The sequence below is a fragment of the Solea solea genome, chromosome 17 (genome assembly GCF_958295425.1).
Source record: "Solea solea chromosome 17, fSolSol10.1, whole genome shotgun sequence".
Taxonomy (NCBI): Eukaryota; Metazoa; Chordata; class Actinopteri; order Pleuronectiformes; family Soleidae; genus Solea; species Solea solea.
In genome coordinates, this window is record NC_081150.1 from 14,284,746 (window position 1) to 14,310,358 (window position 25,613).

Sequence of the window (25,613 nt, forward strand, 5' to 3'; positions counted from 1 at the left end):
ATGTTTTGGACATATTTTAATTGAGGTTTTTCCTTGTATATTTAAAATAAACAGTCCTAACAAATCACTTATTACACGATTATTTAGGAAGATATAAAGCTTTGTATTCACTTAATGGCTCTGAACGTGAGAACATGTGATACAAATATAAACAGCCTTGTCTCGGTGCAATAACTGCAGTGTAAGGAATCTAAACCCCTAATACTATAACTATAAGGTCTTTTATATAGTTTGATTGTACAGTTTATTCATTTTTTATAGTGTGCTGTTTATATATATTAACTATTTACAGTGTACTTGTTCCCGAGGTGTTGTACCAAACGGAATTCTGTTTGTTGTGTATGCATAATGGCAATAAAGACTGGGATTAGGACACATGAGTTGAAGCAGTGAGGTGTTTTGACAGTAGTGATGTATGAACTAACAGTGAGGAGGACCCCTAGATGGAGGTATGTGATACAAGGCTGTCCTGGTTCTGCCAGACTAAAGTGGACTTTGATACTTTGTGCTAAGTCTCTCAGCAAACAGCAACATTTAGCATTAAGAAGAAGAAGAAGAAGAAGCAGCCTCTGAGAGACTGAACATAATCGGTGCTTCATGTACATGTTGGCCTCGAAAGGACTTTTTTTTATATTAATCCACATGTACAGTGTAATGTTTCCTGAGAGAAAAGGATCCAGAAAACGTCCAGTGAATGCGATTGTGATGTAAGGGTCAGTAGTTGACCCACATTTCCACAGGTTGAATGTTATTGCAGTTTTCTCAGTAGTGTCAAAAACACCATCCTCTTCCTCTGGGTCAAACAGGTCTCCGTTTGATCTGTTTCAACTCGTGCACACAGTCTGAACATAAATGGGGCGCAAAGGGGAAGTGCACGACTCCCAGGTGACCTCTGCTTTCTTAAGGTGTCATTTTTCACCGCAACCATTTGACTTCTTGTCCTTGGAGATCATCTGAGAATTTGTCACCCGTTTGCTTATGGGCTTGGCCTCCTCTCCTCTCCTTGTGCATTTACATCCACATATAGAGTACCTGCAGTGGTCTGAGTTTTAAAAAACATCTCAATTTGTACATTTAATTTCAAACACTAACTGTTTACTCAGTGGGTAACATGTTAATGTATTTCCTCTAATTGTTTCCGTGTATATATTCACATGACATTGGTGCCTTGGAGTAAGTTAAGTCTATAGTATGCTGCGATAAAATTATTTTCCACATAATTTCTGTTATATACATGTTTACTTTGAAATGTTATTCTGGGCCATTTGAAACATGTATCATCTCTGTAAATAGTAAAGTTTTATATTAAGGTAAGGTAGAACTGTGTAGAATAGATTCTGAGCAGGGGCCAACACTAAAACTACATAATAATGTACACATATTGACTATAAAAGACAAGCAGAGAAATGTAAACATGGACTAAATGACATTTCAAAAACATTCAAATAAAGATTGAACGGCCGTGGGTATGCTAGGATATTAAACTAGAAACTGTATTAGTCACTGCTAATCCCACTCCAGCTCGGTAGGTGGCGGTAACAGCTAGTTGCCAAACGCCAATCAAATCACAAAGAAGAAGAAGAAGAAGAACCAGGACAAGTTGACAGAAACCTGCTCATGGAGACAGACAGTTTGCTTGAACATGCGAACTCTGAGTTTAAAAAGAAGAGTTTCAAACAAGCAGAGGAGCTGTATACTCACTTTATCTCCTCGTGTTTACAGTGCAGGTACTTGGTGTCAGTGAAATTAGCTTCGTAGCTGTAGGCGAACAGGTATCAGAGTGCGTGGTTTTTGCTATAGCCGCTAGCTGGTGTTCGCTCCGTGTCTTTTGTTTACATTCTTTGTCATTTAACTACAGTAAATGTGTCGTTTGTTCACAGAAACTGTGAAGCTGGTGACTTGGCCACTGCCTATAACAATCGCGGACAGATAAAGTACTTCCGGGTGGATTTTCATGAAGCAGTAGAGGATTATACTTCAGCAATACAAGCCAACAGTCACTTTGAAATACCGTTCTACAACAGAGGACTCATACATTATAGACTGGGTAAGCATAAGTAGTCATCTAATTGTAGAAGAAAGTACTTAGAATCGTCAATTATCAAATCGCCTGGCAATAAAGTACATGACTTCCGCCCATGGTTTTCAGAATAAATGCCTCATTTACGATGCACAATACTTAATTTGATGTTTTTCTTTTTTATAATTGATGACTGATTCAAAGATAAACATTAGCCAGTCAAATTACAGTTGTTTGGCTCAAATGCCTTAAATTTCCTTTAAAAGTCCATTGTGTAAGAGTCTATATTGACAGAAATTGAATATACTAATAAAGAGCAAACTGTTTTACAAAAATTCTGAATCCATTTCTGTTATGACCATCAAAATCTAATCAAAGACAATTGATCCTAAAATCCTTTTTGAGCCAAGTTGCTCATAAACACACACAGAAGACACAAAAAACATAACATTTTAATGTGTGGCATTTGTAAGTTTGGCCATGACGTTCTGTTAAGACAATTATTTTCTTGCATAAATTGTTACTGCACATTTTTGAAGAGAAGGGAAGACTGCAAAGATGTGCAAACAAATTTACAAGTTCCTCAAAAAAGGGTGTTGAGTATTGATGTGGAGATAAAAACATGTACTGAGGGAAGTATAAAGACCTCAGCTGTGATTACTGTTGGAATTTCCCCTTTAACAAATTACACTCCTTAAAAATGCACAAAATAAAATCTAGAATAATGCTGTATGATGGTGAAGAGTTACTCAGGTGTTTCCCTCCTGAGGACACTAGGTGGAGCTGTGTATTATTCAAAATGGCTTCATGCTGGTGCGATCAAACAGCTTCTTAGGAAACCAGTGCATTAAACATCATAAACTAATACCTGTTGTGTGTCAACAGGCTTTTTCGATGACGCCAAGATGGACTTCCAGCAAGCATTAAAGCTCAATCCAGAGTTTGAAGATGCCAAAGAGAGTCTGCAACAGACACTTCTGGACCAGCAGCAGAAGACAGACAGGGGACACTGACAATCTCATGAACTCCGAAGCACAAGTGAAAAGATGTCATTATTGAATGTGAAGATATTCTATTATGTGTTAAACAAATTTTTATGAAGCACAATTAGCCTAATGCTTGCTCATTGTGTGAACTGTTGGGGTTCTCTGCTCTCCTTGATGTTGTCTATGTACAGTGCCTTGAGATAATGTATGTTATGATTTGGCGCTATACAAATAAAATTGAATTGAATTGAATTGAATTAGGTGACAATCAGACGATGGCTGTAAAAACACAAAATCATTTGCCGTTTCAAGACTCAATAAGAAGCAGACCTCTCATCACCAGCCTTGATGCCAATGAAGGAAGTTTTTTTTCTTTAATTTTCCTTTTCTGCACAAACAAAAGACTCTTTCAGTTAGAAAAACATGTATAATAGCCCCATAAAGTAAGGTGTAACAATTCTGAAAGGACAGTACAGATTAATAAAGCCTGGCTCAGATGAAACCTTTGTCTTGAAGACACGGAATCGATATTTGTGAGCATAAACAATCAAGTGGTAACATAGGCATACAGTATTAATGACGAGAAAAGCCTTCTACAAGTTGATGTGTGGATTTTAATAGGAGGTTGACCACCGTTACATTTCCTAGGTGCTTTTGACACTATTATTCTTGAGTGATCATAATTATGTGCATATGTTAATACAAAGTACACAGTTCCTGTCACTTTAAGGAGGCACAAGTGAGCCACTCTGTGTGCAGCAGGTGTGGAATCACTGATGACCTTCACCTGTGCACTGTGATCAAATGATGTATAAAACAGCTGCTGGTGGCCGTGTTAAGCAGTCAGCCACTTTGCTACAGAGTTGGTTTGTAGGTAAAGGTTGCTGGGGTTTCAGTGCCAATCTCTGACAGTGGTTTGGTTTTTGTAGCTCTTTGTTTGGCTGCAGACAGACTTGATATGACGAGGCTTAACAATTTGTGAGTTTATCTGGTTTCTTTTTCCACTTTTAACTGCTTGTGTATTTTTTTTTTTGTTATTTTCATTTGTCTTAATGATTTACTTCTCTGTTAAAGTTTGTTGTGGGACTTCACCATGGCTGCGTTGATCATCTTGGCTCAAGCAAGGCCAAGTATGAAGACGAATTCCCAGTCAAGTAAGACTTCCTCTGATTTAAATTAACTTAATTTCATGTGAGTTGGTTTGTGTTGTCTGACTAAACTTTTCTTGAAACAGGCAGTGGTTTAAGGTCAGACTGTGTTGGTAATCTCATGAGGCTGTCCTTAGACGGGGCTCTCGCAGTGGGGAACCAGCTTGAAGTGGATGCTGTCAGTGAGTATAAACCGCTAACTAGCAGCAGATTCGGTCTTCGCTTGGGAGAAGTGATCCCCCGTCATGTTGCCTCTCCCCTGCAGATGGCACCCAGCACATTGCATTAACACCCAGCCTGGCTGCTCAGTGTGGATACAGCATGGAATCTGACCCATGGGGAAACACTAGGATCTACACATCTCTGATGGGCTGCTATGTGGAAAACCAAGTATGCTCTTATGTGACTCTTCTCAGATGCTAATTGTCTAGTAACAAAGCACTTTGTGTCATAATGGAATGACTGAAAGTGATGGGCATGAATGTGTACTTTCCAAACACTCTGCAAAAGTGTTTTCATAACTGAACATTAACTATCAAATGTCTTAGATAAAGTCTCTTGTGAAAACACTATTGTTTCAAGTGAAATTACTTAATGAAATCTAATTTTTTTTTCCCTCAATTTATAGAAGGACACAACCTTTAATGTTGGCATGAGGCTGCGTTTGTACAACCAGAGTCCCTCCGATATGTCCAGTCATGATGTGACTCAGACGTGCAGCTACTCCCGGTGGGCCTCAAGAGAGGTTATCTGTGACAGGAACTACATGGAAGTAGGTTGCGTTCCACTGGTTGTGGTGTTCTGGTTGTGGTGCTCTTGTAATCTAATCTTAAATATTGTCACAGGTGTCAACCCGCATGGCTACACCTGAGCCTGAAGCTAAAGGACAGGCTCAGGATGTTAACGAGGACTCCAAGAACAACGCTGTTCAAAGTGTAGGTTATTAAAAGAGAATCTGCTTCATTTGGTATCCACTAAAATGTGAGATTAAAAGTCACTTTCTCTCTTGTAGGCATCAGATGGCATCTGGAAAATGACCTTTTTCACCCCAGAGCCAGTGTCCATGGTGCTGAGGGAGGCTACACAATCTGGTTACGCTGCCAAGTTGACCCCAACCCGTGTGGTTGTGCGAAGCCCGTACAATACAGCTGAGACTTATACTGAGGATGTAAGGAACATGCCAACTTTTTTTTCCCCCACTACAGTTATATTCCTGCTCCTTATCACTGACATCTAGTGCCCTCTTTTAGGTAGCGGGAGTCTCCATGGAGGTTTTCAGAGTGACCGCTTACTACAATACCCCTCATGGTTTGAATGTTGTGAACTTGGCAGCTGCTTGTCCCACAAGTGAGTGTTTAAAGTGGTCTGTGCAGCAAAGAATTTTCTTTTTGTGCTGGATCATAAACTTATTTTCATGAACAGGTGGCATCCTCTTTACCGAGGACACAGTCTCCTGGTACGTGCCTCGCCGTGTGACGCCCCTGATGGATGGCAGCTTTAAAATCGTTGAATTGCACATGGGCATCAACGGGCAGAGGCTGGATAAATCTCAGATGGCCACACGTGGGTACACGCTGTCTCAAACGGATTTCCACATCATCACCGAGATCCCGCTGGGCTCGCCTGACGGTTACTACAAGGTTTGTGCATAAATTGAACTACACAAGACTTTGAGTCACTACTGCAACTTTCATGTTTTATTAAAATGTCATGAATAATTGCAGAGCCATGCCCCAGATTACCAGTACCACATCACCTACAGTGTGGAGCCCATGCTTGACGTACTGTGGAGGGCAGATGACACCCAGGATGATACTAGATACAAGATTTTGTTCCCCATTACCACTCCTCTGATGCCCAGACTGCCACACTTTAATGATGGTATGTGTCTTTGCGGTGATGGCAAATGGATGCTTGGGATATTATTTTTATTTTTGTTTTTTAAAAAGGTATAATTTTGCTACTTTGTATTCCACAGACACCATTGCACAAAGCAGGATGTTCAGTGTTCTTTTGGGGACCTTTCTTCAGGATGTTGAACTCAAGAACATCACATTTTCCACTGGGGTTCTCACTGTTGAGGACTGCAATGCCAGAGGCTTTGTTGTCCAGCAGCACAGTTTCCCCAACGGATCAAAGAGCTTCTCTCTGCAAGTGCCTTTTGATGCCGACGTTGTCCTGAAGCATGTATGTAGACTTGACGATGCATGCTCAAATGTTACTTTCGGCATTTGAGTGACTACATCCTGAACTCTTCTTCCTGCAGAATCCTGAGAAGTTGGTGACCGTCTACTTCCTCCCCCTGGTCTTTGGGTTTCTAGTTCAACCTGAGGAAACTCCTTTCGCTCACCCAGTGGATTTGGAGGCTTCTCTGCAGGATGTTGGTGAGATGACGTTGATTATGCTCAACCACATCTTGGAATGTGGAAACCCAAGTTTGCACTTAAAAGTTTTTATTCCCCAGTGCTGCCCTTCCTGACTGGCACCTGCGACGAGAAGAACTTTCACATTGTGGTGACGTACGGGAGTCAAGGCTCCAGTTTCCAGACACTGGTTGGATATCAGCAGCTGACTCCTGACCTGGCTGTTTTCTACAACTTGAGAAGTAACAAGACCCACAAGAGCCTTGTGGTGCCGTACATGGCAAAGGACGTGGCTTTTGAGGTAGATGAGGCCGACCGGCACGCAAAGTTTTAAAAATCCATTTGCACTGGATGACATCACCTTCTGTCTTGCAGCTGTTTACGTCCGACTCACTTCGCGCCAGACTTGACGTCATATTGTGGGATCCAGTCAACGAATGGACCCTCGGTGATCTTTATCTGTCCTGCAGTTTCCCCTTGATCACCACCAGTAAGATGAGAACTCGAGTGTAATTTGTCACGTTTTTAAATGTGTAAATGCATCTCGTTCACAATCGTCTCTTTACTCCAAGTCTGTTACCCAAATGGAACCGTGACCGCTGTGGCTGTGAAGGTGGAATCGGTGCCCAATCTCTCTCCAAGTGCGCTGACTCTGAAAGACCAGTCCTGCACACCAGTTTTTAGTGACGACCGCTTTGCTCATTTCACTTTTAGTGTTGATTCCTGTGGGACCACCCGAATGGTGAGTTATTGGTTGGATACCACTATTCATGTTGACTCAGATACCAGTCATAATGCCAAGGGTTAAATATTAAACTTGTCTTTTCAGTTTTTTGGTCACCACATGCTCTACGAGAATGAGATTGGCCTCTATTACGGCAATGGCGCAGCCTACACGTCACCAGTTGATCCCGACTACAGGTAAGGGTCGTCTAATCATAAACCATCTTTTTGCCTCATTCACTTTTTATATTCATCTTTCTCCAAACTGTTGTCCCCAGGCAAACTGTTTCTTGCTACTATGTCGTCAACGACACCAAGACCATTGCGTTCAACTCTAAACCAATCGGCAAAGAACCAGTGGCCGAGATCGGATTGGGACAACTGATGGTGCAGATGAGACTAGCGGAAGGTGGGACATTTCTTTTACGGGGGGCAACTTGTGTTGGCTCACATTCCAACTGTCACTTTTCTTCTTCCACAGATTCCTTTTACGAACTCTTCTTCCAAGCAGAAGATTATCCAGTGATCAAGTATCTGAGGCAACCTCTTTACTTTGAGGTGGAACTCGTGCACTCTACTGACCCACAGTTGGAGCTCATCCTAGAGAATTGCTGGGCTACTCTTCATGAAGACAGGACATCGCTGCCCAGTTGGGACATCATTGTGGACAGGTAGTAAAGAATGGGAGTGTGTGTATACCAGTTTTGGCAATAAACAACTTGTCTTCAGTGGACAAAGCATTTCCAAGAAGCGTGTACTCTAGTTTAAATCTAGACTGAACATAATTGCTTTAAGAATTTCATTATGGATTGTAATTAACTTGGAAACCTTCGCATCTGCCTTTTTTTTTTTTTTGTTTGACAAACATCTTATTTGCCTTCTCCACCAGCTGTGGCAACCAAGACGACAGCTACGTGACCATCTTCCACCCCGTCGTGAGCGATGCCAGAGTTGTCGTCCCGTCTCACGTGAAACGCTTCTCCACAAAAATGTTCACCTTCGTTCAAGATGACGAGGTTCTGAAGGACGAGGTAAAAATGTGACTCATGTACCAGCCACAGCACATTAAAACTGCATTTAACCCCCCTGCATGTAAAAATCTATCCCCCCCCCCCCCACAGATCTATGTCCACTGCGATGCACTGATTTGTGACACAAGCAACCAAGCAGATGGTGCCTGCAGAGGCCAGTGCGCACATCCAGGCATGAATCCCTCTGGACACCAGAGGGTGAAAGTAAAGAGAGGTAAGCATGCTTAAAATGAGTTGGCATGACACTTAATCTAACCCTGGATTTCAATTTTATTTTGTCTTGATTCCAGAGCAAAGACGCACAGACTTGAGCCACCAAAGGCAAATCTCTTCCGGGCCCATTTACCTGTTAACCCCCTAACTCAAACTGCAATAAATGTTTCTTAAACTATACTACCCAGGTTTTTCCTCCTTGTCTCCTAAATGATATACATTAGTCAGTTTCTTAATCACTGACTTGATCAATACGACACTGGTATGCTGATAAAACACATTTACAGCTGCAAGAAGCAGTGAAATGGTTCTAATGTTGGATTCTATAAATATGACTTTAGTTTAGAGATTTCTGCACATGTCCATCTATGGGATGGACTAAGATTCACAAGGTGTACATTGAAACTAATATTCTGGTAAATGTATAATCCAGACTAACATGGCAATGACACTGTCTGGCTGTCTGGATTATCAGGAATAAAGGACATGTGAAATTATGTGGTCAGAAGGCAAGACATGGTCAGGCAAATCTCACCTTGAACTGGAGATTTGGACAAGGATGTCTTCTACAGGACGACTGTAGATGTCTTGTCAGTTCTGTTACAGACCATAGTAACTATATCAGACACACCTTGATTGTATGCTTGTAATGGACATGTTACTAAATTGATGGTTCAGTCTGCAAACACTTCAGACTGGACATGGCTTGGACCTTTTTTACATTACACTATACCCATCTGTCCAAATGTGGGTGTTTTATGGCAACAGTACTGCAGTTTATACATTGTCTCCTCACAAGTCAAATTATGTGCACAATGTCCAGTCCAACTGAACCTATACATGTAGGAATAATCCGACTGCATCGCATTTTCCAGCTATGTTAGTCTGTCTAAGACTAACATTTATGTGACATCAAGAGCTGAATTACTGTCTTGGACTGACTAAAATCATACTTGACATGCATGTCAACATGGACACAAATCCTGTAATCAAGGTTGAAGTGACTGCTGCAGTCGTGTGTGTGTGTGTAACTTCAACCCATCAGCTCCACACTGGGTTTCTGTAGAGGGGTGTTTTGTTTTTCATGTCTGTGGTGACAATATGTTTTTACATTGCAACTGGAGGGAACGTGGAAGCAGAAAGCTGCATTCACACCAAAAACTTAATCATTTTTGCTGGCATTCAAATGGGATTTGATTGATCGGACATTGAGAGACTTGCCTAGTTTCGTGTTACCTTTTGTTCTTGTCACGATAGCTCATTTTCCATTTCGATTGTATACGTTGTGTCATCAGTGATGTTTGTTTGCAATGTAACACACTAAGGCCTTGTCACATTTACATTAACATGAATGTAACAACTAGTCAATTGGAGACTAACTGCAACAGGGGAAGGTCCAGCAGTGTGTTAAGGTCACTACAGCTGCACTGACCTCCAATAACATTATCATACATGGAAGGAAACACCTTTGTAGTAGGATGTGACCTGTTGGGCACAAGGAACGCAAAACATTTCCAGAAGGGGGTTCGAGTTTGATCGATGTGCCGCCCCAAATCAGCAGTTGCCATGGTTACTGTTAGTTGGCGGCAGCTTCAGGTTAGCGGGAGGAGGTAATATGTGCAGTCGTGCTACAATGGCTACAACACTGGCCCGTCTGCAGGACGGCACACAGGGGGCGTCGCACAAAGGTGTAATCTTTGATTACACCTTTGCTTTCGAGGGTCGAAATTGTGACGCCCCGATGGAATGCAGCACAGCAGCAATCTCTAGGTTAAGGAATTAACCCTGTGTCTCAGAAACATGAGTGAGGTGAGGTACTGAAAGAAAGCACTTGGAATCTGGACCTAGAGATGTCCTTTCAGGAAGCTCTGCAGGTGTGAGGAAAGTCTGTGTGGTATCAGGTCTTGCAGTGTTTTGGCAACAGAAGTTACAGTGGAGCTTTAATATTGCAGTGCATTTAAATTCTCTGGACAAAGTTCTCTAGAAAGTGTTCTAACCAAACAATTTTGCTCAACTCATGACCTTCCTTTAAGTCTGGCTTTTTTTTTTTAGATGGAAACTGAACTTTAACCCTTACACTATACATTATATATGTGTATGGATCACATCAAGGCTTTACATTTTTTTATCTTGTGACAAAGTTAAGAATTTTAAATAAACAAAAAACTGCAGTAGCAATAATTGCACAAGTCACATTTCCAAATTCCATCAGATTTAAAAAATGTTTTACTGTTTTGCTCAGGTGTGTTTACACCTGGTGATAGCTTGAAAATGAAAAGAAAAAAAAAAGGCACAAGACACATTTAATTTCACAGAGGGAACCTCCCAAAGGGATTAAGTCATCTGTATATACTCTTTTAACATATGGATACAATGCAGTGCGCTAAGGGTTAAATCTATTACATGTAGATACATTCTTTTTTAACATGGAAGCATGGGGTGAACTGGGTGTGCTGTGATATAATGGACATCACTGTAAGAAAAAGTGGCAGGTATAGATTTTATTGGGCAAGTTGTTTTCCCCCAGGCAATTTATGGGGTGGACACTTCACATCTTAGGCTGTTTCTTCTTCAGTGGCAGCAGCATTCCAGGGCCACACACTGAAGACACTGTTGACTGTATGACTACCTCAATACAACCACACTTCAAAAAAGACATGAACTATCCCTTTAAGATCATTCACTCAAATATCAGTGACATCATGGGCTTTCATATCAAAAACCTTGGGACAAAAATTCTCCACCACTTGTTTAAAAAGGAAAACGACACAAAATGTCAAGTCTTGTAAAAATGTTTTATTACGATCTTGTTAGCTTACAACTATGGGTCCAACTGACGTGTGTGTGGAACTGTGTACATCTGAAACGGCTCGTCTTTGACCTGTGGAGGAAGAGATGCAGGACGAAAGTCATTTTCAAATCAAAAACCCTGACAAATTTATCTAAAATCTAATAAAACCAAAAGGGTTAACATTGGTGCACCACGTAGTGCTTACAAGGTTTTATGACGTGATAGTTTGTCGGCACTTAAGGGTGTTATAACAAAAATAATTAATATTTGGTTGCATCTATTGCATTATTAAAATGACTTAGCTTATTGCTTTTAAATTCCACATTTATTAATTTGCATCGTTTACATCATTCCTTATCAAAACACGCACTCTTACTTTGAAAGTCTGAAATATCACGAAATATTGTGTGTTGCCATTTAACGGTTGTTTTATTTCTCAAATTTTTTCCCTAGAACGGCCTCCTGTTGACCAGACTAGATGATTTGATTTTCCTGGAAGATTTAAATCATTATGTCCCAATTTCAAGGAAAACTGATTATCAAGTACGACAGTGACCGACAACTGTGTGAGATCACGTTCACTGCCACTTGGTCCTACCTTTTATCCCGCTTCCCTGGTTTGAACACCGACTGGTGCAAACGCCACCCAGTGGATTTCGGGCGTCACAGATCACCACGTCACAGTGGACAAAGAGCTGAATGATAAAAAAATAGATTTACGTCAATGACATTTCCATAAGTTATTTAATATACTGAATCATGACTGCGCAGATAAAAAAAAAAAAAAAAGAAAAGGTTGTACCTGATTATTCAAGTTGTCTTCATCTTCAGCGAAGGCAAACGTCCGAACCTCGAAGCGTTTGAAGTGAGCGGGGTACTGAACTCTGGCGTCCACCCAAACGGGATGAAAGACCACCTGATCAGGATCGACTGGATTTGCACACCTGGAACAGAAGAGTTTTTTAAAAAAAACAAAAAAAAAAAAACTGACACATTTCCACCGAGCGGGCACCTCTCACTCTCTCACCCATCAATGAGGAGGTTCCATCTTGGCTTGGACGTCCTGTCTTCATTCAGGGTCGCCCAGCAGTTCTCCACCTCCAGCGACACTCTGGGATTCGTGGCATTCAGCTCAATCTCGAAATAGAGCGGCTGCTGCAAGTACTTCAGGACAGGGTAGTCCTCGGCTCGGTGAAACTCGCTGTACGAGTCGTCTGTGATGGAGAGAGGACACCGTGACCTGACTCGCTTGGTCGTTAAAACCCAAGGGAACACAAAGTTCTGTGTACACACAGACACGAGTCGCTCCAACTTTATGTGCGTCGTCCCACTTGACCATGAGATGATGCTTCAGTGACCTTTATATCCAAACATAATTACTTATTCAGGATCTGCGAGATTTAAATTTAGTGGACACTTTGACTTTAGGGACGTCCAAGCTATACTTTACAACTCTCCTAAAAAGACAGAAACGGGACAGGACCAGATCGGTCCCACATATTTATGAGCCTTTGAAACAATTTTGAATATGAACATCATGCTGGAGGACAGCGAGGGTTCAGATGAGTTTTACCCAAAGCGAGCCTCATCGCAACTCGCAGCTCTCCGTTGGCGTTTTCGGCGTACGGTTCGCTCCTGCGAGGTCTGGTGTGGAACGCTACGGCGTTAGTAGTGTTGATGTCGTAGTAGCAGGAAATCTTCAGTCTGTGGACCAGATACACGAGTCACATCAAGTGGACACATCGTATCTTCCACTGGGACATTTAAGTTCATCTTAGAGTCAGTTTGCCAGTTACATGTCGTTTTGTCCAACCAAAAGTCTGATTGCAAAAAACAAAAAAAGAAAGACACTTACTCATATGCAGGCTCTTCTGTTTTTGCCGTTTCAAGTTCGTCTGGCAGAGAGATTTCGTTTTCATACAGCATCACATTTGGAAAAAACTAAAAAAGGAAAAAACAAACAATGACTTTTGTTTGATGCCAACAGTTTACATCTATACACACACTCTGAGGTGAGATACTGTACCTTCCTGGTGGTCCCACAGGAGTCTCCGGTGAAGACAAAGTAAGCGTAACGGTCGTCGCTGTAGGACGGACCACAGCTGGAGTCTCGGAGCGTGAGCTGACCGGTGCTCAGACTGGGAACCGACTCTAGTTTCACAGCCAGAGCCGTCATCGTTCCGTTCGGAAAACATTCTGCGGGAGAGCGATCGGTTACCGCGTGTTGTGGCTTTTTGTCCACGAGGAACATTTGTCTAGAAACAAACCAGTGAGTGTGGAAGCAAAGTCGCACGCCAAAGCAAACTCTCTGATGTTTTTGTTGGTTCCCGGGATCCTCAGGGTCACATCCAGTCGGCTCCTGATGGACATCGGCTCCACAGCCTGAACCAAGCCACAATAATTAACACAATTTAAGTTGTGGGACATAAAACTATATGTATGATGCAAACCAATTCTGACCTCGAAGGTGGCGTCGTCGGCTGAAAAAGGCACCACAAAACTCATGTGCGTGTCGTTCTCCATGTAACCGTACTGCCGAGCCAGACTCGGGGTCAACGGCCGCTTCCCCACGATTGTCTGAAAGTCGAAGCCCTGGGAGCCGTGTTTCACGAGGACGTAGAAGTTTTCATAGTCGCACACGCCAGAGATGGAGGGAGCAGCTAAAGGAGGGGGAGAAAAAAAAAAAGAAAAAAAAGACTTTGCTTTACAACTCTGTAATCAGTAAATGAAGGCACAGTCTCATCTGCATACATTATAGCTGAAAACAGACCTATGTCGAACACTTTAGCTTCCAGAGAGGCAGAGAGAGAAAATGGCGCAAACTCTGGCAGCACCAGCAGGCCAAAGGTCAGGTGAAGGACGTTCACGGTAAACAATGTTCCCTTCTGTTGAGAAAATGGACGAATGAGCAACCATAACTTTTCCCTCCTTCATGCAACCTTAGGGTTCTTTTGTGACTTCTCATCCGTGTTGATGCATATGCAGTGAAATTTGACTTCTGTTGAGGTCTAAATTATACTGCAAGTGTCACAATTTAAACCCAGTTCTCATCTCCCCATCATTAGAACAAAGGACTTTATGTTATGCTTTAATTCCAAGGTCCTCAAATGTCTTTCATTAGCCATCATTTTTACCAATTTTCCTCAGTTTGGCAGAAAATCCAGAAAAGGCTGAAAATACATGTACTTTATAATCATGACCAAAATAAATGGCGTAAAGTAGAGTGACTGACGTGCAAAATGTAAAGGGGAAAAATGCAGTCAGTGACATCCTAGGCTGTGTTAGACTTTCAAAATAAATCTCATGTAGTATATGGAGAATTTAGCATTTTTGCTTTTAGCGTCATTATAACCATTTTTAAAAAAGGACAGGACATTTACTTAGATTTTGTTTAAATGTAAAAAAAAAAAAGCAAAAAAAAAGCTCCAGTTTCTCCAGCTTCCTCCAGTTTGCATGAAGGTTAAGGAACAGTAGAAGTAACAGCTCACCATTTGTTGCACCACAGGGTCTGTGAAGGGCACTTCGAGCGAGAAGACCTTCACGCTGCCGTTGGGGGAGATGTGCTCCAGGATGTTAAAACCTCTGGCGAGGCACTCTTCAACTGTCAGCACCTGAGTGTTGAAGGTGACGTTCATGAGAGCCACGTCCGAGCCAAAAGGCCCTAGCATCACTTTAAACACCCGCTCCTCTGGGACCGTGTCTGTGGAGACATGAGAATTAAAAAAAAAAAAAAAAAAAAAAAAAAAGGGAGGGCAACATTTATTTAATAAATCAAAGAGCGGCGATGACGAGACTCACTGTCGATAACTTGCAGAGTTTGAGGGTGCAGCGGCGTGCTGATGGGTAAGAGGACTTTGTATCTGGTGACGTCGCGAGTGGCGTCCTCGGTCCAGAGCAACTCAAGCATCGGCTCGATTGTGTAGGATGTGTGATACTGGTCATCCTTGACGTGACTCTGCCAAAAAACAAAATCTCTAATCTTTATTGATCTTTGAAACGTGGGCCTGAATGGTAATGGAGGTGTAACGGAAGGCGGGTCGTAAATCACCTGAGGCCGTAAAAGTCTTTCAATGACCTTATAGAGCAGTGTCAAACCCATGGTGGACTGTGACAGTACTGCAGGTGGACTGGGTGAAGTTATAAATAAGCTTTATAACTTTCTTTTTTGCAATTAAAGCTTCCACTTCACATAGAATATTTGTGATTAGTTTGAGATAATCTTGCTATTTGCAAGCAGCAACATCCTCACAAAATATAAAGTAAACAAAGCTCAGCACTGACATCTCCTCACCTTTTTCCAGGTAAACCGCTTCCTGGATTTTCCTTTTAAGTTAATAAAACTTCACATTTTACAATAAGATACACAGAGGCATGTTTTAAAATTCAGAATGATGATTTCTGCCAGTTGGTGAAATCTTAATAGCTGAAAAAGCCAATTTTTCAGAGAACAACACTTTGGCATGGCAGGAACAAAAACACCCTTCCAATTAAGAGTAAGAAAGCTCTAGTTGAACCACGAGCAAAGAGTGAACAGCCATCGTGTGACGATACAAATGTTTCAAATGACCTTTTTATCTCCTTATATTATAGACTGGACATACATGAATCATTTTTTAGTGCCACTGACCTTGAAGTGGCCGCCGGCGGCCCCTATAGGGATTGCGAGGATGACGTATACATTATTGATGGTCAGGGTGTATTTTCTGGCAGCCATCTCTGCAGCGTCCACTCTCTGGCCGTCGACGCCCATGTGCACTTCCAGCAGGGTCACCTGCTCGGAGGATGTGAGCGGGCTAATGTGCTGGGGCAGGTACCAGGTGATTGTGTTTGGAGTGAAGAAAACGCTGGCTGTAAACACAAATGAAGAAACCCAGTTACATGGATACAAATAGTCACTAGAAAATGTCCCATTTTGAGATCTAGACAACGTTAAAGAGTCATGTGGTGCTTTATCAGCAATGTATGAACTCCTTTGACAATGATCCGAGTTATTTAACCAGATGAAAGACCCATTGAGATCAAGACCTGGGTGACCGGTCCAAGAAAGGCAGCAGCACACATCATAGTTAATTAAAAAAAAAAAAAACAGGGCGATAACAGTTACAAAAGACATTAAAATACTGGAACGCTCGGGTCCGGGCACAAAACGTCACTGGAATGCAAGGCATAAAAAGGTTTGTTTATGTTTAAATGTATGCACTACACTTTAAAGTACTTGTGTAAAGACATTCTACTTTTAAGTGTCTTTGGGAATGCTTTTGTCACCCCTGCTTTTTCTCTTCTTACCGTCAGATGGACAGGCCGCTGTCGCATTGATCTGAGTCACCAGCCATTTCTTTTCAAAGGCCGTAGAGGTTTTCAGCACCGTCATTGGCACCGCGTCTATCTGCATGGTGAAAATGCTTCATTATTATTATTATTATTATTATTATTATTATTATTATTATTATTATTATTATTATTATTATTATTATTATTATTATTATTATAGGACTATGCAAGGGATAATATAAAGCTGAAAAGATTTGGATAATTTAAGACAATGGGGTTGCCAGTCTAAGTAATCCATATTTCTTTTTTTAAAGGGGAGATTGATAACATCATGTGATCAAAATTCAATAGGCTGCAAGTACAAGAAAGCAATCAGTCATCAAGTGGGCCGCGAGTAATTTACCCAGAACCCCCCGGGATGGTTGAGGTGACAAACTGGGCTCATTCTCAGTTTAATTCAGTGAAGCACGTTCCAACTCACTGCCTGGGAGAACGTTTCAGTTGCAGTCTTGGAGCTTCGCAGCACCAGCCTCGTCAGAGTGTTTCCAATCCCATAACCTCTTCTCTGAGCCGCCGTCACGGTCATGGTCGTCTCCTTCTCGGGAGTGAAGAACACGATGGAGGCCATTCTGAATCCAGCGTCTAAAGGCTCTTTCTGTCACACAAATAATAGAGAAATGCATGGAATACACACACGCGTCCGGATTATTGAGCGGGACAGGATGAGCTGGTCTGACCTTTGCAGGTTGCTGAGCGTTAGGAGACTTAGAGTTGGAACCTGACATGGACTTCGCAGGCAGGGAATAATCTTCGGGAGCTGTCCTCTCTACAGACACCTGGAAGGAAGGAAGGAAGGAGAAACTGCATCTGATAATCCATCTCCCTCCCTCCCTCCCTCTTCTACAGTGACATCAAAATGCTTCATAAAGCCACTCGTCATCAAAGACTGGAACACGACCCCAGTGTCCCGTCCTTCTGCAATCACTTGCCTCCATATAATTGCGGTCACAGACGATTTCCCTGGAGCTCCAGTCAGAGTAGGGACAGGTTTCCTCCACATGGTACAGCTCGTCCACAGCCATCTGGTTCCCATGCAGTCGAAGGTTTAATGTTGTGGTGAACGCATCGTCCTATAAAACAAACCAAAAACAGGAACAAACTCAAAACTAAATTGATTTCCAGAGCACATTTAAAAACAACCAAAGTGCTTTACCGATTTAATATCAATAAAAATCAATATAATTAGAGTAAAACAGTAAAAATAGGGAGAAAATAGAATAGTAAAAACATAGAATCCTAAAATAAGGGCCAAGGAGAAGAGGTGGGTCTTTAAAAATGGTTTAAAATGTTCAATGGTGGAGGTAGATTTGATTTCCATGGGTAACCCGCTACAGAAAAGGCCCGATCGCCCCAGGCTCTAAAATCTAAAAAGCAGCCCGTTATCAGAGCTCAGTATGGGGTGTGAGGAAAAATAAGTCCTTAGAGGTAAGACGGTGCCAAACCATTTAGAGATTTTAAAAACCAATAGGCCAGTGGAGAGAGGAACAACACAGTGATGTGGTCTCTCTTCTTTTTTGTCCCCCTGTTAAAAGGCAAACGGCAGAGTTGTGGACCAGCCGGAGTCACTGGACAGATGACTGTTCTAATCCAACATACAGAGAATTACAATAATCCAGCTGAGATGTTACAAAAGCATGCTTCTCTAGCACACACACACACGGCGTCTACAGTGCTTTTTGTATTTACCACAATTTGGGCAAAACAGTTGTGAAGGGAGGCATAAATCATGGCGCTGCCCCACTGGTCTGCCTTGATGCTGAAGCCACACTGACTGGCCAAGCGTGGCGTGAGAAGGATGGTGGAGTTGTCTGAGGAGGAAGATTTAAACAAGGAGTCAGTTTGAGGACAAACAGAGACGGCGTCAACAAAAAAGAAAAGAAAGAAGTCTGAAATGTCGAATTTACTCATGACTACAGCAACTTCAAGAAACTTCCCTCCGAGTGGACCCACATCCACACGCATGATGTTCCCCAGGCATGATGTGACGATATCTGAGACCGAAAAGAGAATTTATTTAAGATTAAGAGTTGAAAAATATGAACTGTGTTCAAAAAAAAAAAAAAAATGGATACAGACTTACTTCTTGGTGAAGTCTTTTGAGCTGCTGTGTTTACAGCCACTGCTATTAGAAGAACAAGCCACCTGCAAGAGATTTAATCCGTGTTTGTAAAATGGGAAACTTTGACCAAAGAGAAATGGACTGGAACCGAAAAACACACAAACCTTGATTTAAATAAACAGGCCATGGCTCAAGAGGCGTGACACTGTTAACCTTAGAGTGTGTGAGTGTGTTTTTGTTCTATAAATGAAGCTTGTGGAGTGGAAAGAGAGGCTGAGAGGGAGGTTACTGCTGAGCAAAAAGCAGTCACACACAGGTGGATCCCATCACGGCCTGATGGCGGGATAATGGGGGCGGACTGAACTGCAGCCACTTTGACAGGTCACGGCAGCAGCATCACAGGTGTCAATCATCAAAGGAACGACCGGCCGAGGTCCATTTAGCTTCTCTGGGTTAAGGACGCGTCCTGGCTCCTTGTCAAATTGTGTTAGCTCGTGGTAACTGAACGTAGCCCTCGTTAATGTGATTAGTATCACCTGTGCTTTTACTGTCACGTCGTTTTGATTTTATTAGCGTGTAAAAACATACAATTATCTGCAATATTCACACCTGCGCTACAAGCTAAACACGTGGCTACACATAAGAAGACCTCCTGTGATCAGTAAGTGTAAAATATACTAATATGCTAAAATGGAATAACTATAAACACATAAATGATATAGTGGGACCCATAAAGGACCGTCATCATGTCTTTAATATTAAAACAAGGTGCAAAACAAAACTGTGTGCAAATGACAACACAGATAATTCAAATTAAAAAACAAAACAAGCAGTGAGAGTACAAAACCTTCCTAAGTGGAAGGTTTTGTACTCTCACTGCTTGTTTTGTTTTTTAATTACTTATATAAAGTAATGATTCCAGTGTATGCGCATACACAAACAATGTAAACTGTCCATGTTCAGTAAAAACACACATTAAATGTAATAAAAGTCACCATATGCATACTCTTTTTGTAGGTTATTGCGCTGCTGGTCTGGCAACCCGAGAGCAGTGACAGTGACAGTGTACAACAAACTTTGTGTCAAAGGTGCACAAAATGTGTGGTTTTCTTGCCCCGGTGAGATGTGAAAATGTCAGGTTCATTTAAAGAGTAAAAGCTGCAGAGATAAAGTCAACGACACGCCGGTGCTCAGGGGGATGAAAGAGAAGCTTCGACAAACTCCCAGTGTGTGTTTTTTATTGCGGCGATAAAAAGACAGAGGGCACAACTATATGGACTGTGGCACAGAAACGGTGCAATCGCCCAATTTGTGGTTGACTATTACGACCAGACAACTCATGTGTGAATAAGATTAAGATGATCATATTTGCACAAATATTCCACTCATATTCCTGTGTACGTGTTACAATACACAGTGGGATCATGACTCCTGTCCACGTCAATGGGACATTTGAATCATAATAAGATCAGAGCGTTCCACATAATCCAATTACTGTTATTGCGATAATGACTTTACTCAGATTAAATTGATCGGAAAATTCAGGTTAATTGGACACTCTAGACCAGAGGTGTCAAAATCAAGGCCCGGGGGCCACATCCGGCCCACAATACAATTGTAACGGCCCTCGAGATTATAGCCATATTTTCATTTTTTATTTCATTTGAGGAAGGAGATATTGTTTCCTTTCTGCATGGAGTTTGCATGTTCTCCCCGTATGTGCTTGGGTTTTCTCCGGCTTCCTCCCACAGTCCAAAAACATGCAATATGGGGATTAGGTCAAACTGGACACTCTAAATTGGACCGTAGGTGTGAGTGCGAGAGTGAATGGTTGTTTGTCTCTACATACTGTATGTGGCCCTGTGATGGACTGGCCTTTCGCCCTATGTCAGCTGAGATTGGCACAGCGTCTCCGTCAGTTTGTCTCTGTGTGACCTGGAAATGACTTCTTTCACGTCCCCTAAGAGGAAAAAGCAGTTAAAAATGGACAGATTGTGATATGTTTTCTATCTAAATGTGGCTGCTGCACTTTTAGATTAAAGAATTAAAATAATACTACCAGAAAGAATAGAGGATTTCACTCCTCTGCACCATTTGTTATTGTTGTGGCCGTTTGATCGTGCGTTGTCTTTTGAGTTTGTTTACGTTGCATGAATATTTCAGTGCAAATTTTAAAAAATGCAGTTTACATTACACCGTGTGTTGTAAGCCCATTTTCTTACACGGCAACACATTTACAAGCACCCTCTGTAATGAAACACAGCTCAAACACTGTGTCACAGAGTCTGGCTGTGAGCCTGCAACAGTGGAATGAATACAGAGAGTCATTTTCTTTGTCTTTTTCTTTTTTTTTTTTTTAACTTACTTACTTGACTCTTTATCGTCTTTCAGCTTGAAGACAAACTGTGGTTCAGAGCCTTAAGTCAGAAGCCATGTTTTTTAAACCTTAAAATAAAAAAAACAAGCTTCCTCTGGGAACACGATAGGCTTGTCACAGGCATTACACAACTCTGTCATATCAGAGAAGGGCTTTCCTTCATCTGTGCAGCCTCCCTCTCCTCCTCTCCTCCTCTCCTCCTCTCTTGCCCCTCCCTGTTCCCTGTATAAGGGAACAAACTGCTGCCGCGCTGCTGTCCCGCCTCCAGCTCTCCTCGTCCTGTTCGTGAAGCTGCATCTCCACTCACTCTCCCCTCCACTGACCTGCTGTTCTGCGGCGTGCATGTGAAAAAGAAAGAGCAACCAAAAAAAACAACAACAACCAACTAAAAACTAAAGCAGCTGGATAAAAGTTATTTTCATGGAAAGAAAGGCTCCAAGTACAGGTAAGGCTGCAGCTTTACATTCTCCATTCAGTTTCAGTGATTTTACAAGTAACAGAATAACAATGATGATATGGTTAGTGTTCGGTGGGGAAAATACGATGCCAGATGTTGGGTTCGCAAAAGCACCGTTGTTGATCTTAACCAGAGGAGATAAGGAAATGTACACACAGTCTTTGTACTAATAACGCGCGCGGGGGTCAGTGTCAACTTGTTGCCTCTCATTTCCTCCGAGTTAGTTTAGTCCACTTTGTAATTTGATTCTTGTGGTGATAATCCTGTTGTGTTGAGAAGTGACAGCACCTCACGCCTCCTCGCTCACTCCAGCACAAGCCATTTCCTGTGTGTGCTGTATTGATTTTCTTCTCTTCAGAGGACTAATGTGTTCTACAAACAGTGCTGTCAAATACGTCTTGATAGACATTTATCCACTTCGGCGTGCAGCCCACAGTCCTGACTGCACAAGCCTGCGAGGCACTTCCATTGATTTGCTTTTTGCCTTTTGTTAACGTCTCTGTATGTGTCATCAGGACCATGGGATATGGGCAAATCCTCCACCGCCGTGACAACGAGGAGGACCAGGTCCACCTCAACGTCGGCGGAGTGCGGCATAAGGTGGATCCGGACATGCTGCTCCGCTTCCCTCACACGCGCCTAGCTCGTCTCCTCTGCTGTCAGAGTGAGGCGGCGATCCTGGAGCTGTGCGACGACTACAGCCCGGCCGAGGGGGAGTACTACTTCGACAGGAATCCCAGGGTTTTCCTCTGCGTGCTCAACTTCTACCACACTGGACGTATTCACATGATGGAGGAGCTGTGCGTTTTCTCCTTCACCCAGGAGATTGAGTACTGGGGCATCCAGGAGCGGCACCTGAGCCCGTGCTGTAGCAACTGGTACCACGAGAGGAAAGAGTACATCGAGGACAGAGACTGGGACATCAGGAGTGACGACCAGCAGCAGCCGAGCTTTGACTCGTCCATGGAGGAGCTCTCTGCTCTTGATAAAGATCTCGCTAAGTTCAAAGGAGCCTGGTGTGCGGAACTGAGGAGCTACATTTGGCTCAGGCTGGAGGATCCAGGTCATTCCAGAGCCGCAAAGGTAATTGCCGTGGCCTCCCTCAGTGTGGTCTTGACCTCCATTGTTGCCATGTGCGTCCACAGCATGCCTGAGTTTCAGCAGGTGGATGAAAACGACAAGCCCATCGAGGACCGCGTCATCGCCGTCCTGGAGGAGATCTGCATCGCCTTCTTTTCCGCTGAGTTTGTCATCAGGCTGATTGTTGCACCCTCCCGCAGGAAGTTCCTCGGAAACCCGTTGAATATCATCGACGCTGCTTCCATTTTGCCATTTTATGCCACTTTAGCCCTGGAGACGGCCGACAAGGAGGCCGCCGAGGAGAACGAGGACTTAGAGAATGTAGGGAAAGTGGTGCAGGTTCTGCGGCTCATGAGAGTGCTCCGAATTCTCAAACTGGCCCGTCACTCCATCGGGTTGCGAGCACTGGGCGCCACCGTCCGCCACAGCTACAACGAGGTGGGCCTCCTCCTTCTCTTCCTCTCAGTCGGGATCTCCATCTTCTCCGCTCTTATCTACTTTGCAGAGAAGGATGAGCAGGACACAGATTTGGGGACCATCCCCTCGGGCTGGTGGTGGGCGACAATCACCTTGACGACGGTTGGTTACGGTGACGCCTGCCCAGTGACAATCGCAGGGAAGATGGTGGCCACACTGAGCATCATCTGTGGCCTGTTAGTGGTGGCCCTGCCCATCACTATCATTTTTAATAAGTTTTCAAAATACTATCAGCGAAACAAAGCCATGGAGGGACAATGTATCACCAAGCCTCAGAGACAGGACCCGGAGCTCCCTTATTACAACATCAGGGACTTGTTCACGGACGGTGTGATCCCCTTCATTGGGGGCATCACCTTCAGGATCAGTGAGAGCAGTGCAGGGGACGAAACAGACGCCTCCAGTCTCCAGGACATTGAGTTGTACGATAATGACACTTCTGAAAATGGGACGGAAAAATGAGATCCCCCATGCCTCTCAGGGCAGAGCTCTCCATCACTGACCCTGCCTTCTTACACTGTCTTCCTGCAGAGAAACATTGTGGCCACGATTTTCCTCTTCTTCTTCTTCTTCTAATTCTTCTCCTCGTCTCTTTTTTTCTTGTATTTTCCTTACAAGGGAAATGCTCGGGACATATACAGCCTCGCTAAAAACAGAAAAACCTGAGGGGAGTTATTTGAAAACTTATTTGAAAGTCCATTTTCTGCTTGAGGGAACTGCAGTGGTGCATGTAGAGGGCCATAATGTGAATGTTTTTAAAAAGGAAATTTAAAAAAATAATGCGCTGTATTGATGTGACAGTTCAGGCCGAGAGAGAAAAATCTCAAATGACGACAAAAGCAGTTTGATGTTTGATGTTGTGGATCTTTAAATTGACTGACTTTGCATGAGTTACGGCAAATGCGTCTTTGACAGAGAATGACATCAGTAGTTGTGAAGAATTATGCAACGTCATTTGACGCTGGCGAAGAGAGGCCACGTGCTGCCAAAGCCTGGATTATGCCAGGTTGTTGTAAAGAGCAAAACATTTGTGATAGTAGACAACCATGTTGGCATGCTGGGTGATTCCTGGGGAGAAACTGATGTGGACCTGAAATAAACTCTGGAAAAAAATGCGTCACATAATATGAAGTTGTATTACTCACGTAGACGTGGTTTTCAAATCCAGGTTCTCAACAAGACAGTAGCATGTAAACCGCTCCAAATAAGCAAAAATCTGAATAAAACGTCGAGGATTCCAATATTAAAGAGACAATGTAGACATGTTTAAGTCCTAAAGGACAACAGACAAATCTTGTGTCCCTGAGCAGTACCTGCTTGGTCACTATTGAGACATTATTAAGACACTGCAGTAGCAAGATCAACATTGATGGTTTAAAATCAAAACGACAAGTTAAAGGTCCAGAAAGGGAGGACTCAGGGAAACTACGGTGGCCTTCGCAGACCAGGAAAGATGCTGTTCGTCTTTCTTTGCTTTGTGAGTTTCTGCGTCCGTTTGGTCACCTGTAGAAAAACATTGCAGCACAAGACGGCAGCCTCTGTAAAGTACATATAAAGGGCTCATGCGATGAAAAACAAACAATTGACATGTTTAAAGCATATATACACTTACATTAACTTACTTTAGTATGGTAGTTTTTTCAAATTCAGACAAAAAAAGTTGTCTTTTTCAGCTTTAATCGATAGATTATAACATCCCAGACTATGCTTTGTTTGAATGGAAACAGAGACAAAGGAAAATGCAATTAGCAACTTGTGTAAATATCACAATCGAAATAATTCAGACTCCATTCAATAGTCTTGTCTTTGGTGATGAAATGCCAATGTATAGAAAGAAGAAATTCATTCTTCTTCTTCTCAGCATTGATTTCCTGCCTCGTGTGATCATGTGCGGTTGGACGAGCTGCCGTCTGTTGACCAGAAGCGTCCTTTCATACAGTTACTCCATCAATTGCACCTGAAACCATTTATTTTCTGACCGTTTTTTTTTTTTTTTCGCTATCTAGCGGCTGAAACTCAGTTAAGGACACGGACATAAGTGAAGACTTGAGGGTTTCTTTTCTGTGCAGATATGCAGTTCTCACTTTACAGATGGTTGTGTTAAGACTTGCCTGAAGAGATAAGCCGATTCTCTGTCTTTGTTAATAGTAGTGAAGGAGTTTCGATCACTGGGCGAAAGCTTCAGGTGTACGTTTTGTCGGAGATCAGCTTAATCTGCACTTTCTCTTTCTTTCTTTTTGTCAGGCACCATTAATCGTAGTTTCAATACCAGATCAGTGGTGAAGAGAAGCATTGGTTTTCAGTAAGAGGTCCGCTTGGTATTCTTCCGTGTTGACACTATACACAATTAAGTTCAGTTGCCTCGTATGTGAAAAGTGACTCCGGCTTTTTCCTCTTTAAAGTGTTTACAAGCCAAAAAGTTTGTGAATCGCTGCAGTAACAGAATCAACCGAGGTATTGAGGAGCAGAGCCTGAGGCGTTCATGCATTTAAGTGCAAACAAAATTGTAAAATAAACTATTACTGTTGCTATGGAAAGATAAGTGATCATTACTGCT

At 42.6% G+C, this 25,613-nt stretch overlaps 4 protein-coding genes and 1 long non-coding RNA gene across 8 annotated transcripts; 4 read left to right on the forward strand and 1 right to left on the reverse strand.

Annotated features, from left to right (window-relative positions):
• The first annotated feature begins 1,567 nt into the window (after positions 1-1,567).
• Positions 1,568-3,258, forward strand: ttc32 (tetratricopeptide repeat domain 32). The gene is made up of 3 exons (XM_058613823.1): positions 1,568-1,727; positions 1,881-2,047; positions 2,906-3,258. The coding sequence occupies exons 1-3, from the start codon at positions 1,618-1,620 to the stop codon at positions 3,031-3,033; spliced, it is 405 nt and encodes a 134-aa protein (XP_058469806.1). The 5' UTR covers positions 1,568-1,617; the 3' UTR covers positions 3,034-3,258.
• Positions 2,919-12,069, forward strand: zpax1 (zona pellucida protein AX 1). 3 transcript variants are annotated; one of them, XM_058613821.1, is made up of 21 exons: positions 2,919-3,058; positions 4,081-4,160; positions 4,241-4,336; positions 4,420-4,544; positions 4,783-4,926; positions 5,000-5,089; positions 5,167-5,322; positions 5,405-5,501; positions 5,577-5,794; positions 5,879-6,035; positions 6,133-6,341; positions 6,421-6,538; positions 6,619-6,818; positions 6,893-7,007; positions 7,090-7,259; positions 7,347-7,438; positions 7,519-7,649; positions 7,722-7,911; positions 8,130-8,271; positions 8,362-8,485; positions 8,562-8,664. In XM_058613821.1, the coding sequence occupies exons 2-21, from the start codon at positions 4,100-4,102 to the stop codon at positions 8,630-8,632; spliced, it is 2,706 nt and encodes a 901-aa protein (XP_058469804.1). In that variant the 5' UTR covers positions 2,919-3,058; positions 4,081-4,099; the 3' UTR covers positions 8,633-8,664. The 3 variants fall into 3 exon arrangements, with proteins under 3 accessions (XP_058469804.1, XP_058469805.1, XP_058469803.1); XM_058613822.1 differs by lacking the exons at positions 2,919-3,058; positions 8,562-8,664 and adding exons at positions 3,403-3,984; positions 11,729-12,069; XM_058613820.1 differs by lacking the exon at positions 2,919-3,058 and adding an exon at positions 3,403-3,984.
• On the reverse strand, positions 11,261-18,918 carry LOC131443811 (uncharacterized). Of its 2 annotated transcripts, XM_058613819.1 has the most exons (21): positions 18,830-18,918; positions 18,687-18,748; positions 18,511-18,597; positions 18,293-18,414; positions 17,536-17,676; positions 17,284-17,382; positions 17,028-17,201; positions 16,562-16,661; positions 15,903-16,123; positions 15,074-15,230; positions 14,764-14,975; positions 14,046-14,160; positions 13,736-13,935; positions 13,543-13,657; positions 13,302-13,471; positions 13,131-13,216; positions 12,849-12,979; positions 12,303-12,489; positions 12,078-12,219; positions 11,874-11,970; positions 11,261-11,365 (listed from the first exon to the last, which is right to left on the reverse strand). In XM_058613819.1, the coding sequence occupies exons 1-21, from the start codon at positions 18,850-18,852 to the stop codon at positions 11,295-11,297; spliced, it is 2,712 nt and encodes a 903-aa protein (XP_058469802.1). In that variant the 5' UTR covers positions 18,853-18,918; the 3' UTR covers positions 11,261-11,294. The 2 variants fall into 2 exon arrangements, with proteins under 2 accessions (XP_058469802.1, XP_058469801.1); XM_058613818.1 differs by having other exon boundaries at positions 18,293-18,597.
• LOC131443814 (uncharacterized) lies at positions 16,557-18,882 on the forward strand. Its single transcript, XR_009233666.1, has 2 exons — positions 16,557-16,668; positions 16,861-18,882. It is a non-coding gene; the product is annotated as an uncharacterized LOC131443814 (long non-coding RNA).
• Positions 18,919-21,306: 2,388 nt separating the features above from the next.
• LOC131443792 (potassium voltage-gated channel subfamily S member 3-like) lies at positions 21,307-25,526 on the forward strand. Its single transcript, XM_058613764.1, has 2 exons — positions 21,307-21,487; positions 22,015-25,526. The coding sequence occupies exon 2, from the start codon at positions 22,019-22,021 to the stop codon at positions 23,516-23,518; it is 1,500 nt and encodes a 499-aa protein (XP_058469747.1). The 5' UTR covers positions 21,307-21,487; positions 22,015-22,018; the 3' UTR covers positions 23,519-25,526.
• The last annotated feature ends 87 nt before the right edge of the window (positions 25,527-25,613 follow it).

What these genes read in the sequence shown, in the direction of transcription:
- ttc32 (XM_058613823.1), top strand. Translation starts at nt 1,618, where the DNA reads ATGGAGACAGACAGTTTGCTTGAACATGCGAACTCTGAGTTTAAAAAG. An exon ending in TCCTCGTGTTTACAGTGCAG is followed by an intron (nt 1,728 to 1,880) that starts GTACTTGGTGTC and finishes GTTTGTTCACAG; the next exon opens with AAACTGTGAAGCTGGTGACT. An exon ending in ACTCATACATTATAGACTGG is followed by an intron (nt 2,048 to 2,905) that starts GTAAGCATAAGT and finishes GTGTGTCAACAG; the next exon opens with GCTTTTTCGATGACGCCAAG.
- LOC131443811 (XM_058613818.1), bottom strand. Translation starts at nt 18,852, where the DNA reads ATGGCCTGTTTATTTAAATCAAG. An exon ending in TCAAAAGACTTCACCAAGAA is followed by an intron (nt 18,598 to 18,686) that starts GTAAGTCTGTAT and finishes TTTCGGTCTCAG; the next exon opens with ATATCGTCACATCATGCCTG. An exon ending in AACTCTGCAAGTTATCGACA is followed by an intron (nt 14,976 to 15,073) that starts GTGAGTCTCGTC and finishes ATGTCTCCACAG; the next exon opens with ACACGGTCCCAGAGGAGCGG.
- LOC131443792 (XM_058613764.1), top strand. Translation starts at nt 22,019, where the DNA reads ATGGGATATGGGCAAATCCTCCACCGCCGTGACAACGAGGAGGACCAG.
- zpax1 (XM_058613820.1), top strand. Translation starts at nt 3,965, where the DNA reads ATGACGAGGCTTAACAATTT. An exon ending in ATGACGAGGCTTAACAATTT is followed by an intron (nt 3,985 to 4,080) that starts GTGAGTTTATCT and finishes TCTCTGTTAAAG; the next exon opens with TTTGTTGTGGGACTTCACCA. An exon ending in GCTTGAAGTGGATGCTGTCA is followed by an intron (nt 4,337 to 4,419) that starts GTGAGTATAAAC and finishes TCTCCCCTGCAG; the next exon opens with ATGGCACCCAGCACATTGCA.